General features: G+C 47.7%; 1 protein-coding gene across 2 annotated transcripts in view; it reads right to left on the reverse strand.

Moving 5' to 3' along the window:
- Positions 1 to 14,816, reverse strand: part of LOC121534130 (rho guanine nucleotide exchange factor 18) — a 107,411-nt gene that overhangs the window by 21,578 nt on the left and 71,017 nt on the right. For both annotated transcript variants that reach the window (XM_041840609.2, XM_041840610.2), the window contains 5 exons: positions 7,197 to 7,273; positions 6,845 to 7,024; positions 718 to 858; positions 473 to 591; positions 144 to 227 (listed from right to left, as the gene is read on the reverse strand). In XM_041840609.2, coding sequence (XP_041696543.2) covers positions 144 to 227; positions 473 to 591; positions 718 to 858; positions 6,845 to 7,024; positions 7,197 to 7,273 — 601 coding nt within the window. The remainder of the gene's footprint in view (positions 1 to 143; positions 228 to 472; positions 592 to 717; positions 859 to 6,844; positions 7,025 to 7,196; positions 7,274 to 14,816) is intronic.

Here is a 14,816-nt window from a genome sequence, read left to right on the forward strand (position 1 = left end):
GGTTAGTGCCAGAGACATACAACTGTTTTATACCTATGGTTTGGACACTCTTGGTACACCCTTTTAGAGACCATAATAAAACATGAGGATTGAAGAAGTTTAACAGAGGTTAAAATCCCAAATGAAACGAGCACATCTCCTACCTCAGCCTCAGGGAAGGTGTTGGACCAGATGGTGTTCCAGATGGCTGGAGAGGCCTCTTCCTCCTCCTCCTCATCATCATCAGCCTGTACATCACACAACATTACACATTTTATGACATATCCCATCAGGGATTAAAGTACATATTGATATTAACCTTCACGTGTGATGAGACATAAATCATAACAGGAAGCAGTAGCATTTCCCTAAATAGGAAATTCCTAAGTGATGGAGTAAACCAGCTTCTGCCTTGCCCTAGTCACTAGCTACCCTACTGACTCTTGTGTAGGGTGTGTGTGTGTGTGTGTGTGTGTGTGTGTGTTTCACCCACCTGTGGCTGCTCCAGGGCCTGGCTAGCCTGGATCTTCTTAAGCTGGGGGTCAGAGCGGCCTTTCTGGTTCCCGTCTCTGGCCTTGTCCCCTCCACTGTGGATCTTCTTCACAATGCCTTCTTAACATGCACACACAGACAGAAACGCCTTTTAGATCATAATAAATGATTATATGGACAGATATTACATCAACATTCCTGCTCTAAGATGCTTTGTGGATACAGCCCAGAGCAGAGTGGACTCACTCTTGTTGAGGATGATGGGGCTGCTGTCATAGCCCCCAAAGGTGTCTGCTCTCCTGGGCAGAGCCCCGGACCCTGAGCCCTCCGCTGGACGTGGAGCTGGCTCGATCACACCAGAGAGCAACAGGTTCTGAAGACTCTCCACTGGGGGGAGAGAGAGAGATGGATTAATAATGTTTTAAGGCTGTCTTTAAGATAGGACAAGAGTAGTGAGGAGCTGACCCCCCTATAGTAACATAGTGAGGAGCTGACCCCCCTATAGTAACATAGTGAGGAGCTGACCCCCCTATAGTAACATAGTGAGGAGCTGACCCCCTATAGTAACATAGTGAGGAGCTGACCCCCCTATAGTAACATAGTGAGGAGCTGACCCCCCTATAGTAACATAGTGAGGAGCTGACCCCCCTATAGTAACATAGTGAGGAGCTGACCCCCCTATAGTAACATAGTGAGGAGCTGACCCCCTATAGTAACATAGTGAGGAGCTGACCCCCTATAGTAACATAGTGAGGAGCTGACCCCCCTATAGTAACATAGTGAGGGAGCTGACCCCCCTATAGTAACATAGTGAGGAGCTGACCCCCCTATAGTAACATAGTGAGGAGCTGACCCCCTATAGTAACATAGTGAGGAGCTGACCCCCCCTATAGTAACATAGTGAGGAGCTGACCCCCCTATAGTAACATAGTGAGGAGCTGACCCCCCTATAGTAACATAGTGAGGAGCTGACCCCCTATAGTAACATAGTGAGGAGCTGACCCCCCTATAGTAACATAGTGAGGAGCTGACCCCCTATAGTAACATAGTGAGGAGCTGACCCCCCTATAGTAACATAGTGAGGAGCTGACCCCCTATAGTAACATAGTGAGGAGCTGACCCCCTATAGTAACATAGTGAGGAGCTGACCCCCTATAGTAACATAGTGAGGAGCTGACCCCCTATAGTAACATAGTGAGGAGCTGACCCCCCTATAGTAACATAGTGAGGAGCTGACCCCCTATAGTAACATAGTGAGGAGCTGACCCCCCTATAGTAACATAGTGAGGAGCTGACCCCCTATAGTAACATAGTGAGGAGCTGACCCCCTATAGTAACATAGTGAGGAGCTGACCCCCTATAGTAACATAGTGAGGAGCTGACCCCCCTATAGTAACATAGTGAGGAGCTGACCCCCTATAGTAACATAGTGAGGAGCTGACCCCCCTATAGTAACATAGTGAGGAGCTGACCCCCCTATAGTAACATAGTGAGGAGCTGACCCCCCTATAGTAACATAGTGAGGAGCTGACCCCCCTATAGTAACATAGTGAGGAGCTGACCCCCCTATAGTAACATAGTGAGGAGCTGACCCCCTATAGTAACATAGTGAGGAGCTGACCCCCTATAGTAACATAGTGAGGAGCTGACCCCCCTATAGTAACATAGTGAGGAGCTGACCCCCCTATAGTAACATAGTGAGAGCTGACCCCCCTATAGTAACATAGTGAGGAGCTGACCCCCTATAGTAACATAGTGAGGAGCTGACCCCCTATAGTAACATAGTGAGGAGCTGACCCCCTATAGTAACATAGTGAGGAGCTGACCCCCTATAGTAACATAGTGAGGAGCTGACCCCCCTATAGTAACATAGTGAGGAGCTGACCCCCTATAGTAACATAGTGAGGAGCTGACCCCTCATAGTAACATAGTGAGGAGCTGACCCCCTATAGTAACATAGTGAGGAGCTGACCCCTCTATAGTAACATAGTGAGGAGCTGACCCCCTATAGTAACATAGTGAGGAGCTGACCCCCTATAGTAACATAGTGAGAGCTGACCCCCTATAGTAACATAGTGAGGAGCTGACCCCCCTATAGTAACATAGTGAGGAGCTGACCCCCCTATAGTAACACAGTGAGGAGCTGACCCCCTATAGTAACACAGTGAGGAGCTGACCCCCCTATAGTAACACAGTGAGGAGCTGACCCCCCTATAGTAACACAGTGAGGAGCTGACCCCCCTATAGTAACACAGTGAGGAGCTGACCCCCTATAGTAACATAGTGAGGAGCTGACCCCCTATAGTAACATAGTGAGGAGCTGACCCCCTATAGTAACATAGTGAGGAGCTGACCCCCTATAGTAACATAGTGAGGAGCTGACCCCCCTATAGTAACATAGTGAGGAGCTGACCCCCTATAGTAACATAGTGAGGAGCTGACCCCCTATAGTAACATAGTGAGGAGCTGACCCCCCTATAGTAACATAGTGAGGAGCTGACCCCCCTATAGTAACATAGTGAGGAGCTGACCCCCCTATAGTAACATAGTGAGGAGCTGACCCCCTATAGTAACATAGTGAGGAGCTGACCCCCTATAGTAACATAGTGAGGAGCTGACCCCTATAGTAACATAGTGAGGAGCTGACCCCCTATAGTAACATAGTGAGGAGCTGACCCCCCTATAGTAACATAGTGAGGAGCTGACCCCCTATAGTAACATAGTGAGGAGCTGACCCCCCTATAGTAACATAGTGAGAGCTGACCCCCTATAGTAACATAGTGAGGAGCTGACCCCCCTATAGTAACATAGTGAGGAGCTGACCCCCCTATAGTAACATAGTGAGGAGCTGACCCCCCTATAGTAACATAGTGAGGAGCTGACCCCCTATAGTAACATAGTGAGGAGCTGACCCCCCTATAGTAACATAGTGAGGAGCTGACCCCCTATAGTAACATAGTGAGGAGCTGACCCCCCTATAGTAACATAGTGAGGAGCTGACCCCCCTATAGTAACATAGTGAGGAGCTGACCCCCTATAGTAACATAGTGAGGAGCTGACCCCCTATAGTAACATAGTGAGGAGCTGACCCCCTATAGTAACATAGTGAGGAGCTGACCCCCCCTATAGTAACATAGTGAGGAGCTGACCCCCCTATAGTAACATAGTGAGGAGCTGACCCCCTATAGTAACATAGTGAGGAGCTGACCCCCTATAGTAACATAGTGAGAGCTGACCCCCCTATAGTAACATAGTGAGGAGCTGACCCCCCTATAGTAACATAGTGAGGAGCTGACCCCCCTATAGTAACATAGTGAGGAGCTGACCCCCTATAGTAACAAGTGAGGAGCTGACCCCTATAGTAACACAGTGAGAGCTGACCCCCTCTATAGTAACATAGTGAGGAGCTGACCCCCTATAGTAACACAGTGAGGAGCTGACCCCCCTATAGTAACATAGTGAGGAGCTGACCCCCCTATAGTAACAGTGAGGAGCTGACCCCCCTATAGTAACATAGTGAGAGCTGACCCCCCTATAGTAACATAGTGAGAGCTGACCCCCCTATAGTAACATAGTGAGGAGCTGACCCCCTATAGTAACATAGTGAGGAGCTGACCCCCCTATAGTAACATAGTGAGGAGCTGACCCCCCTATAGTAACATAGTGAGGAGCTGACCCCCTATAGTAACATAGTGAGGAGCTGACCCCCCTATAGTAACATAGTGAGGAGCTGACCCCCCCTATAGTAACATAGTGAGGAGCTGACCCCCTCTATAGTAACATAGTGAGGAGTTTTTTTTTCTTTCTCATCAATCTACACACAATACCCCATAACGACAAAGCAAAAACAGGTTTTTAGACATTTTTGCACAACAAAAACGGAAATATTTAATTTACATAAGTTGTCTTTGGCAGCGATTACAGCCTGGTGTCTTCTTGGCTATGACCCTACAAGCTTGGCACACATGTATTGGGGGAGTTTCTCCCAGATACTCTCAAGTTCTGTCAGGTTGGATGGGGAGCGTCGCTGCACAGCTATTTTCAGGTCTCTCCACCAAAGGCCTGATTGGTGGAGTGCTGCAGAGATGGTTGTCCTTCTGGAAGGTTCTCCCATCTCCACAGAGGAACTCTAGAGCTCTGTCAGAGTGACTATCGGGTTCTTGGTCACCTCCCTGACCAAGGACCTTCTCCCCCGATAGCTCACTTTGGCCGGGCGGCCAGCTCCAGGAAGTCGTTGGTTCCAAACTTCTTCCATTTAAGAATGATGGAGGCCACTGTGTTCTTGGGGACCTTCAATGCTGCAGACATTTTAGGTACCCTTCCCCAGATCTGTGCGTCGACACAATCCTGTCTCGGAGCTCTACGGACAATTCCTTCGACCTCATGGCTTGGTTTTTGCTCTGACATGCACTGTCAACTGTGGGATCTTATATAGACAGGTGTGTGCCTTTCCAAATCATATCCAATCAATTGAATTTACCACAGGTGGACTCCAATAATCAAGTTGTAGAAACATCTCAAGGATGATCAATGGAAAAAGGATGCACCTGGGCTAAATTTTGAGTCTCATAGCAAAGAGTCTGAATATTCATGTAATAAGGTATCTGTTTATTTGTAATACATTTGCAAACATTTCTAAAAGCCTGTTTTCTCTTTGTCATTATGGGGTTTTGTGTGTAGATTGATGAGGATTTCTATTTATTGAATCAATTTTAGAATAGCTGTAACGTAACAAAATGTGGAAAAAGTCAAGGGGTCTGAAAACTTTCAGAATTCACTGTAAATAAAGCGTGATTTGATTTCAATGATTTGTGAATAAGTTTAATCATATGTTATGCTGTTCTCAGCTAGAGCCAGAACCGTATACACTATAACAGCAGCCATTGTATTTTACCTTCAGTGAAGTGCTGTCTGTATATTCTGGACTGTGTTGTGTGTTTCCTGTGTTGTACCTTGTGTGTGTGTGTGTGTGTGTGTGTGTGTGTGTGTGTGTGTGTGTGTGTGTGTGTGTGTGTATATAAGTGTGTGTAAGTGTGTGTAAGTGTGTGTGTATAAGAGTGCGTGTGTGAATTAGTGTGTGTGTGTGTGTAAGTGTGTGTATAAGAGTGTGTAATTAAGTGTGTGTGTGTGTGTAATTAAGTGTGTGTGTGTGTGTGTGTAAGTGTGCGTGTAAGTGTGCGTGTATAAGAGTGTGTGTGTGTAAGTGTGCGTGTAAGTGTGCGTGTATAAGAGTGTGTGTGTGAATTAGTGTGTGTGTGTGTGTGTGTAAGTGTGTGTGTATAAGAGTGTGTGTGTGTGTGTGTGTGTGTAAGTGTGTGTGTGTGTGTGTGTGTGTGTGTGTGTGTGTGAGTGTGTGTAAGTGTGTGTGTGTGTGTGTGTGTGTGTGTGTGTGTGTGTGTGTGTGTGTGTGTGTGTGTGTGTGTGTGTGTGTGTGTGTGTAAGTGTGTGTGTGTGTGTGTGTAAGTGTGTGTGTGTGTAAGTGTGTGTGTGTGTGTAAGTGTGTGTGTGTGTAAGTGTGTGTGTGTGTGTGTGTAAGTGTGCGTGTGTGTCAAGAGTATATGAGTGGAGTGAGGCGTGCTCAATTTGACTGGAGCACTGAGCAAGTTTCCCCAAAGCTGTAGCGTCAACCTTCTCACCCGCTGCAATTTGGCACCACCAGCTCAGGGCGTGCCCGGCCCAGCATGCATTTGTAGTCTACTTGTGTGCTGCCATAACCTCTTGCTTTAGCTACTGTTTTCAAAAAGAAGCAGACAGGTGTAAAATCAAGGTGATGGGTTTTTAGCAACCCCAGTGACTCTGCAGTGGTATTCTCCACTGATGGCCTGATCTCCAGGCACCATCGATGAGCCTGAAGCCATAGACTCTATCCAAACTCTTATTTCTTAAAAATGAATTCAAAAGGCACTGTAGATGGAGCCTAATAAGGCATTTTTTGTTTAATTTGTCATTAATTCTAAGTGAGTCAGAGCCTATATGTGCAATTTACAGACTATAATGATTTAATAAAACAAAACGTTGTTTAAATGCTGAGTGCTTAATGTCCCTGCCAGCCTAGTGTGTCGCTCTCGCAAATGCTCCACAATTGATTTGTTTGTTGGCGATAGCCTTGAAATAATTGAAATAATATCGCCTAAATAATTATTTTTCATTCCTTCTTAGGCTCCCTGTCTGTCTCCTGACATATTTAGAGTGTTTATATGCTGTTTAATACGACATGTAGCCTATTTGAAATGATGAGCGCTTCTTACAGTCACCTTTTCATGTTGTTTATTAAAATACTCTGGGGTGCAAGCACCACTCCATGAGCGGGATATCCGACTGCTCACATACTCTGGTGGGTGTTTGTGTGTGTGTGTGTGTGTGTGTGTTGTACCATCGGTGATGGCTCCCTTGAGCAGTGTCTCCCCCTGGTGGAGGTCTGAGGCGTCACCTCGCAGCAGCAGGTGGGAGCGGCAGGCCGTATCCCCAGGACCAGACTCTCCCATGTCTGAAAACAGCTGCAGCTTCTCTGTCAGATCCGCCACGATCTGGCCGTCCTTCTGGCTCAGACGCACTGGGAGAGGAGACACAGAGAAAGGAAAATAGTTCTCCTAATTACATGAATTGCCAGGAATAGAAACATTGAAGGTGAATGTTGACTGGTGTATGACCACCGCCTAGTGCCCTAGCATCAACATGACTCGATTACACAAAGACGAGGCCATTGGTCTGTCGTTGTAAGTTACCTTGGAACTCTTTGAATCTGGCGGCTCGAGCCTCCTCCTCCTCCTCACTGAAGAGTCTCTCCTCAGTGTGTGGACAACTGGCGAGAGAGACAGAGACACAGACAGAGACAGAGAGACAGAGAGACAGAGAGACCGAGAGAGAGACCGAGAGAGAGAGAGAGACCGAGAGACAGAGAGACAGAGAGAGAGAGGTGAGTTAGCTAGGACTCAAAGCCTTGGGTTTAGATACAAAGCAGTGTTTCTCAACTCCAGTCCTGGGGATCAACTGTGTATCGAGGTTCTCTTTTCAACCACTTAGTCCCATTGAGGAGCAGTATTATAACCACCTGATGTTATACAGTATGTTCAGGTCCCATTGAGGAGCAGTATTATAACCACCTGATGTTATACAGTATGTTCAGGTCCCATTGAGGAGCAGTATTATAACCACCTGATGTTATACAGTATGTTCAGGTCCCATTGAGGAGCAATAACCACCTGATGTTATACAGTATGTTCAGGTCCCATCGAGGAGCAGTATTATAACCACCTGATGTTATACAGTATGTTCAGGTCCCATTGAGGAGCAGTATTATAACCACCTGATGTTATACAGTATGTTCAGGTCCCATTGAGGAGCAGTATTATAACCACCTGATGTTATACAGTATGTTCAGGTCCCATTGAGGAGCAGTATTATAACCACCTGATGTTATACAGTATGTTCAGGTCCCATTGAGGAGCAGTATTATAACCACCTGATGTTATACAGTATGTTCAGGTCCCATTGAGGAGCAGTATTATAACCACCTGATGTTATACAGTATGTTCAGGTCCCATTGAGGAGCAGTATTATAACCACCTGATGTTATACAGTATGTTCAGGTCCCATTGAGGAGCAGTATTATAACCACCTGATGTTATACAGTATGTTCAGGTCCCATTGAGGAGCAGTATTATAACCACCTGATGTTATACAGTATGTTCAGGTCCCATTGAGGAGCAGTATTATAACCACCTGATGTTTTATATTACATTTAAGTCATTTTGCAGACGCTCTTATCCAGAGCGACTTACAGTTAGTGAATACATTTTTTTTATTTTTTTTGTTATACTGCCCCCCCCGTGGGAATCAAACCCACAACCCTGGCGTTGCAAACGCCACGCTCTATCAACTGAGCTACATCCCTGCCGGCCATTCCCTCCCCTACCCTGGACGACGCTGGGCCAATTGTGCGCCGCCCATGAGTCTCCCGGTCGCGGCCGGCTGCGACAGAGCCTGGATTCGAACCAGGATCTCTAGTGGCACAGTTAGCACTGCGATGCAGTGCCTTAGACCACTGCGCCACTCAGGAGTACAAGTACAGTATGTTCAGCTGGAGTGAAAGATGGTTGTTCGGCACAGCGCCACACGGTCTCTCACCAGCTATATGGTGGTGCTGGGAGTTGAAGACCCAGACCTCACACAAGATGACCTCTGCCAGAGTAGTTGGGTCTGTGACCTGATCCCATGACTGCCACGTCTTGTAAAAAGGTCATGAGAATTCAATGAGAATTAAAATGGCAACATTAAATGCCACAGGCCAGGCAGAGGTAATGATGTGTGGTCCTCTGTAGCTCAGCTGGTAGAGCACGGCGCTTGTTATGCCAAGGTAGTGGGTTCGATCCCCCGGGACCACCCATACACAAAAAAAAAATGTATGCACGCATGACTGTAAGTCGCTTTGGATAAAAGCGTCTGCTAAATGGCATTTTATTATGTGTTTTAATGAGCTGGGCCCCGTACCCACAAAGCCTCTCAGAGTAGGAGGGCTGATCTAGGACCAGTTTTGCCTTTTAGATCATAATGAATAACATTATATGGACAGGTGAGGATCTGACCCTAGGTCAGCACTCCTACTCCGAGGTGCTTTGTGGATACACAAATGGGTCCTCAATGCTGCATCAACACCTGTGAAGGAGCTGTATGGTTGAGAGCTGTACGAACGGGCAGGACTTTTCACCGTGCCGACCCAAACTAAGCAGAGACTCTTGATAAAAGTTATTTTCAGCACGGTTCCAATAAATGTGGTGGCTGCGTAACCAGTCCAGCTTGGTTCGGTTCGGCTCAGTAGTGTGAAAAGCCCTTAAGTGTTTAACACTGGAGAGAAAGAGTGGACGAGCAAGAGGGGAGGAGATAGGGCTGGGTGATATATAGAAGAGGGGAGGAGATAGGGCTGGGTGATATATAGAAGAGGGGAGGAGATAGGGCTGGGTGATATATAGAAGAGGGGAGGAGATAGGGCTGGGTGATATATAGAAGAGGGGAGGAGATAGGGCTGGGTGATATATAGAAGAGGGAAGGAGATAGGGCTGGGTGATATATAGAAGAGGGGAGGAGATAGGGCTGGGTGATATATAGAAGGGGGAAGGAGATAGGGCTGGGTGATATATAGAAGGGGGGAGGAGATAGGGCTGGGTGATATATAGAAGAGGGGAGGAGATAGGGCTGGGTGATATATAGAAGGGGGGAGGAGATAGGGCTGGGAGACATATAGAAGAGGGGAGGAGATAGGGCTGGGAGACATATAGAAGAGGGGAGGAGATAGGGCTGGGTGATATATAGAAGAGGGGAGGAGATAGGGCTGGGAGATATATAGAAGAGGGGAGGAGATAGGGCTGGGTGATATATAGAAGAGGGGAGGAGATAGGGCTGGGTGATATATAGAAGGGGGGAGGAGATAGGGCTGGGTGATATATAGAAGAGGGGAGGAGATAGGGCTGGGAGACATATAGAAGAGGGGAGGAGATAGGGCTGGGAGATATATAGAAGAGGGAGGAGATAGGGCTGGGAGATATATAGAAGAGGGGAGGAGATAGGGCTGGGTGATATATAGAAGAGGGGAGGAGATAGGGCTGGGTGATATATAGAAGAGGGGAGGAGATAGGGCTGGGTGATATATAGAAGGGGGAAGGAGATAGGGCTGGGTGATATATAGAAGGGAGAAGGAGATAGGGCTGGGTGATATATAGAAGAGGGGAGGAGATAGGGCTGGGAGATATATAGAAGAGGGGAGGAGATAGGGCTGGGTGATATATAGAAGAGGGGAGGAGATAGGGCTGGGTGATATATAGAAGAGGGGAGGAGATAGGGCTGGGAGATATATAGAAGAGGGGAGGAGATAGGGCTGGGTGATATATAGAAGAGGGGAGGAGATAGGGCTGGGAGATATATAGAAGAGGGAGGAGATAGGGCTGGGTGATATATAGAAGAGGGGAGGAGATAGGGCTGGGTGATATATAGAAGAGGGGAGGAGATAGGGCTGGGTGATATATAGAAGAGGGGAGGAGATAGGGCTGGGTGATATATAGAAGAGGGGAGGAGATAGGGCTGGGTGATATATAGAAGGGGGAAGGAGATAGGGCTGGGTGATATATAGAAGAGGGAAGGAGATAGGGCTGGGTGATATATAGAAGGGGGAAGGAGATAGGGCTGGGTGATATATAGAAGGGGGAAGGAGATAGGGCTGGGTGATATATAGAAGGGGGAAGGAGATAGGGCTGGGTGATATATAGAAGAGGGGAGGAGATAGGGCTGGGAGATATATAGAAGAGGGGAGGAGATAGGGCTGGGTGATATATAGAAGAGGGGAGGAGATAGGGCTGGGTGATATATAGAAGAGGGGAGGAGATAGGGCTGGGAGATATATAGAAGAGGGAGGAGATAGGGCTGGGTGATATATAGAAGAGGGGAGGAGATAGGGCTGGGAGATATAAGAAGAGGGGAGGAGATAGGGCTGGGTGATATATAGAAGAGGGGAGGAGATAGGGCTGGGTGATATATAGAAGAGGGAAGGGAGATAGGGCTGGGTGATATATAGAAGAGGGGAGGAGATAGGGCTGGGAGATATATAGAAGAGGGGAGGAGATAGGGCTGGGTGATATATAGAAGGGGGGAGGAGATAGGGCTGGGAGACATATAGAAGAGGGGAGGAGATAGGGCTGGGAGACATATAGAAGAGGGGAGGAGATAGGGCTGGGTGATATATAGAAGAGGGGAGGAGATAGGGCTGGGTGATATATAGAAGGGGGGAGGAGATAGGGCTGGGTGATATATAGAAGGGGGAAGGAGATAGGGCTGGGTGATATATAGAAGGGGAAGGAGATAGGGCTGGGTGATATATAGAAGGGGGAAGGAGATAGGGCTGGGTGATATATAGAAGGGGGAGGAGATAGGGCTGGGTGATATATAGAAGAGGGGAGGAGATAGGGCTGGGTGATATATAGAAGAGGGAGGAGATAGGGCTGGGTGATATATAGAAGAGGGAAGGAGATAGGGCTGGGTGATATATAGAAGAGGGAGGAGATAGGGCTGGGTGATATATAGAAGGGGGGAGGAGATAGGGCTGGGTGATATATATAAGGGGAAGGAGATAGGGCTGGGTGATATATAGAAGAGGGGAGGAGATAGGGCTGGGTGATATATAGAAGGGGGAAGGAGATAGGGCTGGTGATATATAGAAGGGGGAAGGAGATAGGGCTGGGTGATATATAGAAGGGGGAAGGAGATAGGGCTGGGTGATATATAGAAGGGGGAAGGAGATAGGGCTGGGTGATATATAGAAGGGGGGAGGAGATAGGGCTGGGTGATATATAGAAGAGGGGAGGAGATAGGGCTGGGTGATATATAGAAGGGGGGAGGAGATAGGGCTGGGAGATATATAGAAGAGGGAGGAGATAGGGCTGGGTTTATATAGAAGAGGGGAGGAGATAGGGCTGGGTGATATATAGAAGGGGGAAGGAGATAGGGCTGGGAGATATATAGAAGAGGGGAGGAGATAGGGCTGGGTGATATATAGAAGAGGGGAGGAGATAGGGCTGGGAGATATATAGAAGAGGGGAGGAGATAGGGCTGGGTGATATATAGAAGAGGGAGGAGATAGGGCTGGGTGATATATAGAAGAGGGGAGGAGATAGGGCTGGGTGATATATAGAAGGGGGAAGGAGATAGGGCTGGGTGATATATAGAAGAGGGAAGGAGATAGGGCTGGGTGATATATAGAAGAGGGAAGGAGATAGGGCTGGGTGATATATAGAAGGGGGAAGGAGATAGGGCTGGGTGATATATAGAAGGGGGAAGGAGATAGGGCTGGGTGATATATAGAAGGGGAAGGAGATAGGGCTGAGTGATATATAGAAGAGGGGAGGAGATAGGGCTGGGTGATATATAGAAGGGGGAGGAGATAGGGCTGGGTGATATATAGAAGAGGGAGGAGATAGGGCTGGGTGATATATAGAAGAGGGAGGAGATAGGGCTGGGTGATATATAGAAGAGGGGAGGAGATAGGGCTGGGTGATATATAGAAGAGGGGAGGAGATAGGGCTGGGTGATATATAGAAGGGGGAAGGAGATAGGGCTGGGTGATATATAGAAGAGGGAAGGAGATAGGGCTGGGTGATATATAGAAGAGGGAAGGAGATAGGGCTGGGTGATATATAGAAGAGGGAAGGAGATAGGGCTGGGTGATATAAGAAGGGGGAAGGAGATAGGGCTGGGTGATATATAGAAGGGGGAAGGAGATAGGGCTGGGTGATATATAGAAGGGGGAAGGAGATAGGGCTGGGTGATATATAGAAGAGGGAAGGAGATAGGGCTGGGTGATATATAGAAGAGAGGAGGAGATAGGGCTGGGTGATATATAGAAGAGGGGAGGAGATAGGGCTGGGTGATATATAGAAGAGGGGAGGAGATAGGGCTGGGTGATATATAGAAGAGGGAAGGAGATAGGGCTGGGTGATATATAGAAGGGGGAAGGAGATAGGGCTGGGTGATATATAGAAGGGGGAAGGAGATAGGGCTGGGTGATATATAGAAGAGGGAAGGAGATAGGGCTGGGTGATATATAGAAGAGGGAAGGAGATAGGGCTGGGTGATATATAGAAGAGGGAAGGAGATAGGGCTGGGTGATATATAGAAGGGGGAAGGAGATAGGGCTGGGTGATATATAGAAGAGGGGAGGAGATAGGGCTGGGTGATATATAGAAGAGGGGAGGAGATAGGGCTGGGTGATATATAGAAGAGGGAAGGAGATAGGGCTGGGTGATATATAGAAGGGGGAAGGAGATAGGGCTGGGTGATATATAGAAGAGGGGAGGAGATAGGGCTGGGTGATATATAGAAGGGGGAAGGAGATAGGGCTGGGTGATATATAGAAGAGGGAGGAGATAGGGCTGGGTGATATATAGAAGAGGGAAGGAGATAGGGCTGGGTGATATATAGAAGGGGGAAGGAGATAGGGCTGGGTGATATATAGAAGAGGGAAGGAGATAGGGCTGGGTGATATATAGAAGGGGGAAGGAGATAGGGCTGGGTGATATATAGAAGAGGGAAGGAGATAGGGCTGGGTGATATATAGAAGGGGGAAGGAGATAGGGCTGGGTGATATATAGAAGGGGGAAGGAGATAGGGCTGGGTGATATATAGAAGGGGGAAGGAGATAGGGCTGGGTGATATATAGAAGAGGGAAGGAGATAGGGCTGGGTGATATATAGAAGAGAGGAGGAGATAGGGCTGGGTGATATATAGAAGAGGGGAGGAGATAGGGCTGGGTGATATATAGAAGAGGGGAGGAGATAGGGCTGGGTGATATATAGAAGAGGGAAGGAGATAGGGCTGGGTGATATATAGAAGGGGGGAAGGAGATAGGGCTGGGTGATATATAGAAGGGGGAAGGAGATAGGGCTGGGTGATATATAGAAGAGGGAAGGAGATAGGGCTGGGTGATATATAGAAGAGGGAAGGAGATAGGGCTGGGTGATATATAGAAGGGGGGAAGGAGATAGGGCTGGGTGATATATAGAAGAGGGAGGAGATAGGGCTGGGTGATATATAGAAGAGGGGGAGGAGATAGGGCTGGGTGATATAAGAAGAGGGAAGGAGATAGGGCTGGGTGATATATAGAAGGGGAAGGAGATAGGGCTGGGTGATATATAGAAGAGGGAAGGAGATAGGGCTGGGTGATATATAGAAGAGGGGAGGAGATAGGGCTGGGTGATATATAGAAGGGGGAAGGAGATAGGGCTGGGTGATATATAGAAGAGGGAAGGAGATAGGGCTGGGTGATATATAGAAGAGGGAAGGAGATAGGGCTGGGTGATATATAGAAGGGGGAAGGAGATAGGGCTGGGTGATATATAGAAGGGGGAAGGAGATAGGGCTGGGTGATATATAGAAGAGGGAAGGAGATAGGGCTGGGTGATATATAGAAGGGGGAAGGAGATAGGGCTGGGTGATATATAGAAGGGGGAAGGAGATAGGGCTGGGTGATATATAGAAGGGGGAAGGAGATAGGGCTGGGTGATATATAGAAGGGGGAAGGAGATAGGGCTGGGTGATATATAGAAGGGGAAGGAGAAAGGAGATAGGGCTGGGTGATATATAGAAGGGGGAAGGAGATAGGGCTGGGTGATATATAGAATTAATTTGAATGTATGTTTTGGCACGATATTTCAGATGCCTGTCTTGAAAGAAACATGTTTATAATGTTTTTTTTTTTAAGTATGAGCGTTTTTGTCAGCTTTCTCTCATGTCCTTTTGGTCTCTTCTCCTTCCCTCCTGCTGCGACTGTGCACCTTCCCATTTACACACACACACCAAGCCCC

This window comes from Coregonus clupeaformis, chromosome 20 (genome assembly GCF_020615455.1).
Source record: "Coregonus clupeaformis isolate EN_2021a chromosome 20, ASM2061545v1, whole genome shotgun sequence".
NCBI classification, from domain to species: domain Eukaryota; kingdom Metazoa; phylum Chordata; class Actinopteri; order Salmoniformes; family Salmonidae; genus Coregonus; species Coregonus clupeaformis.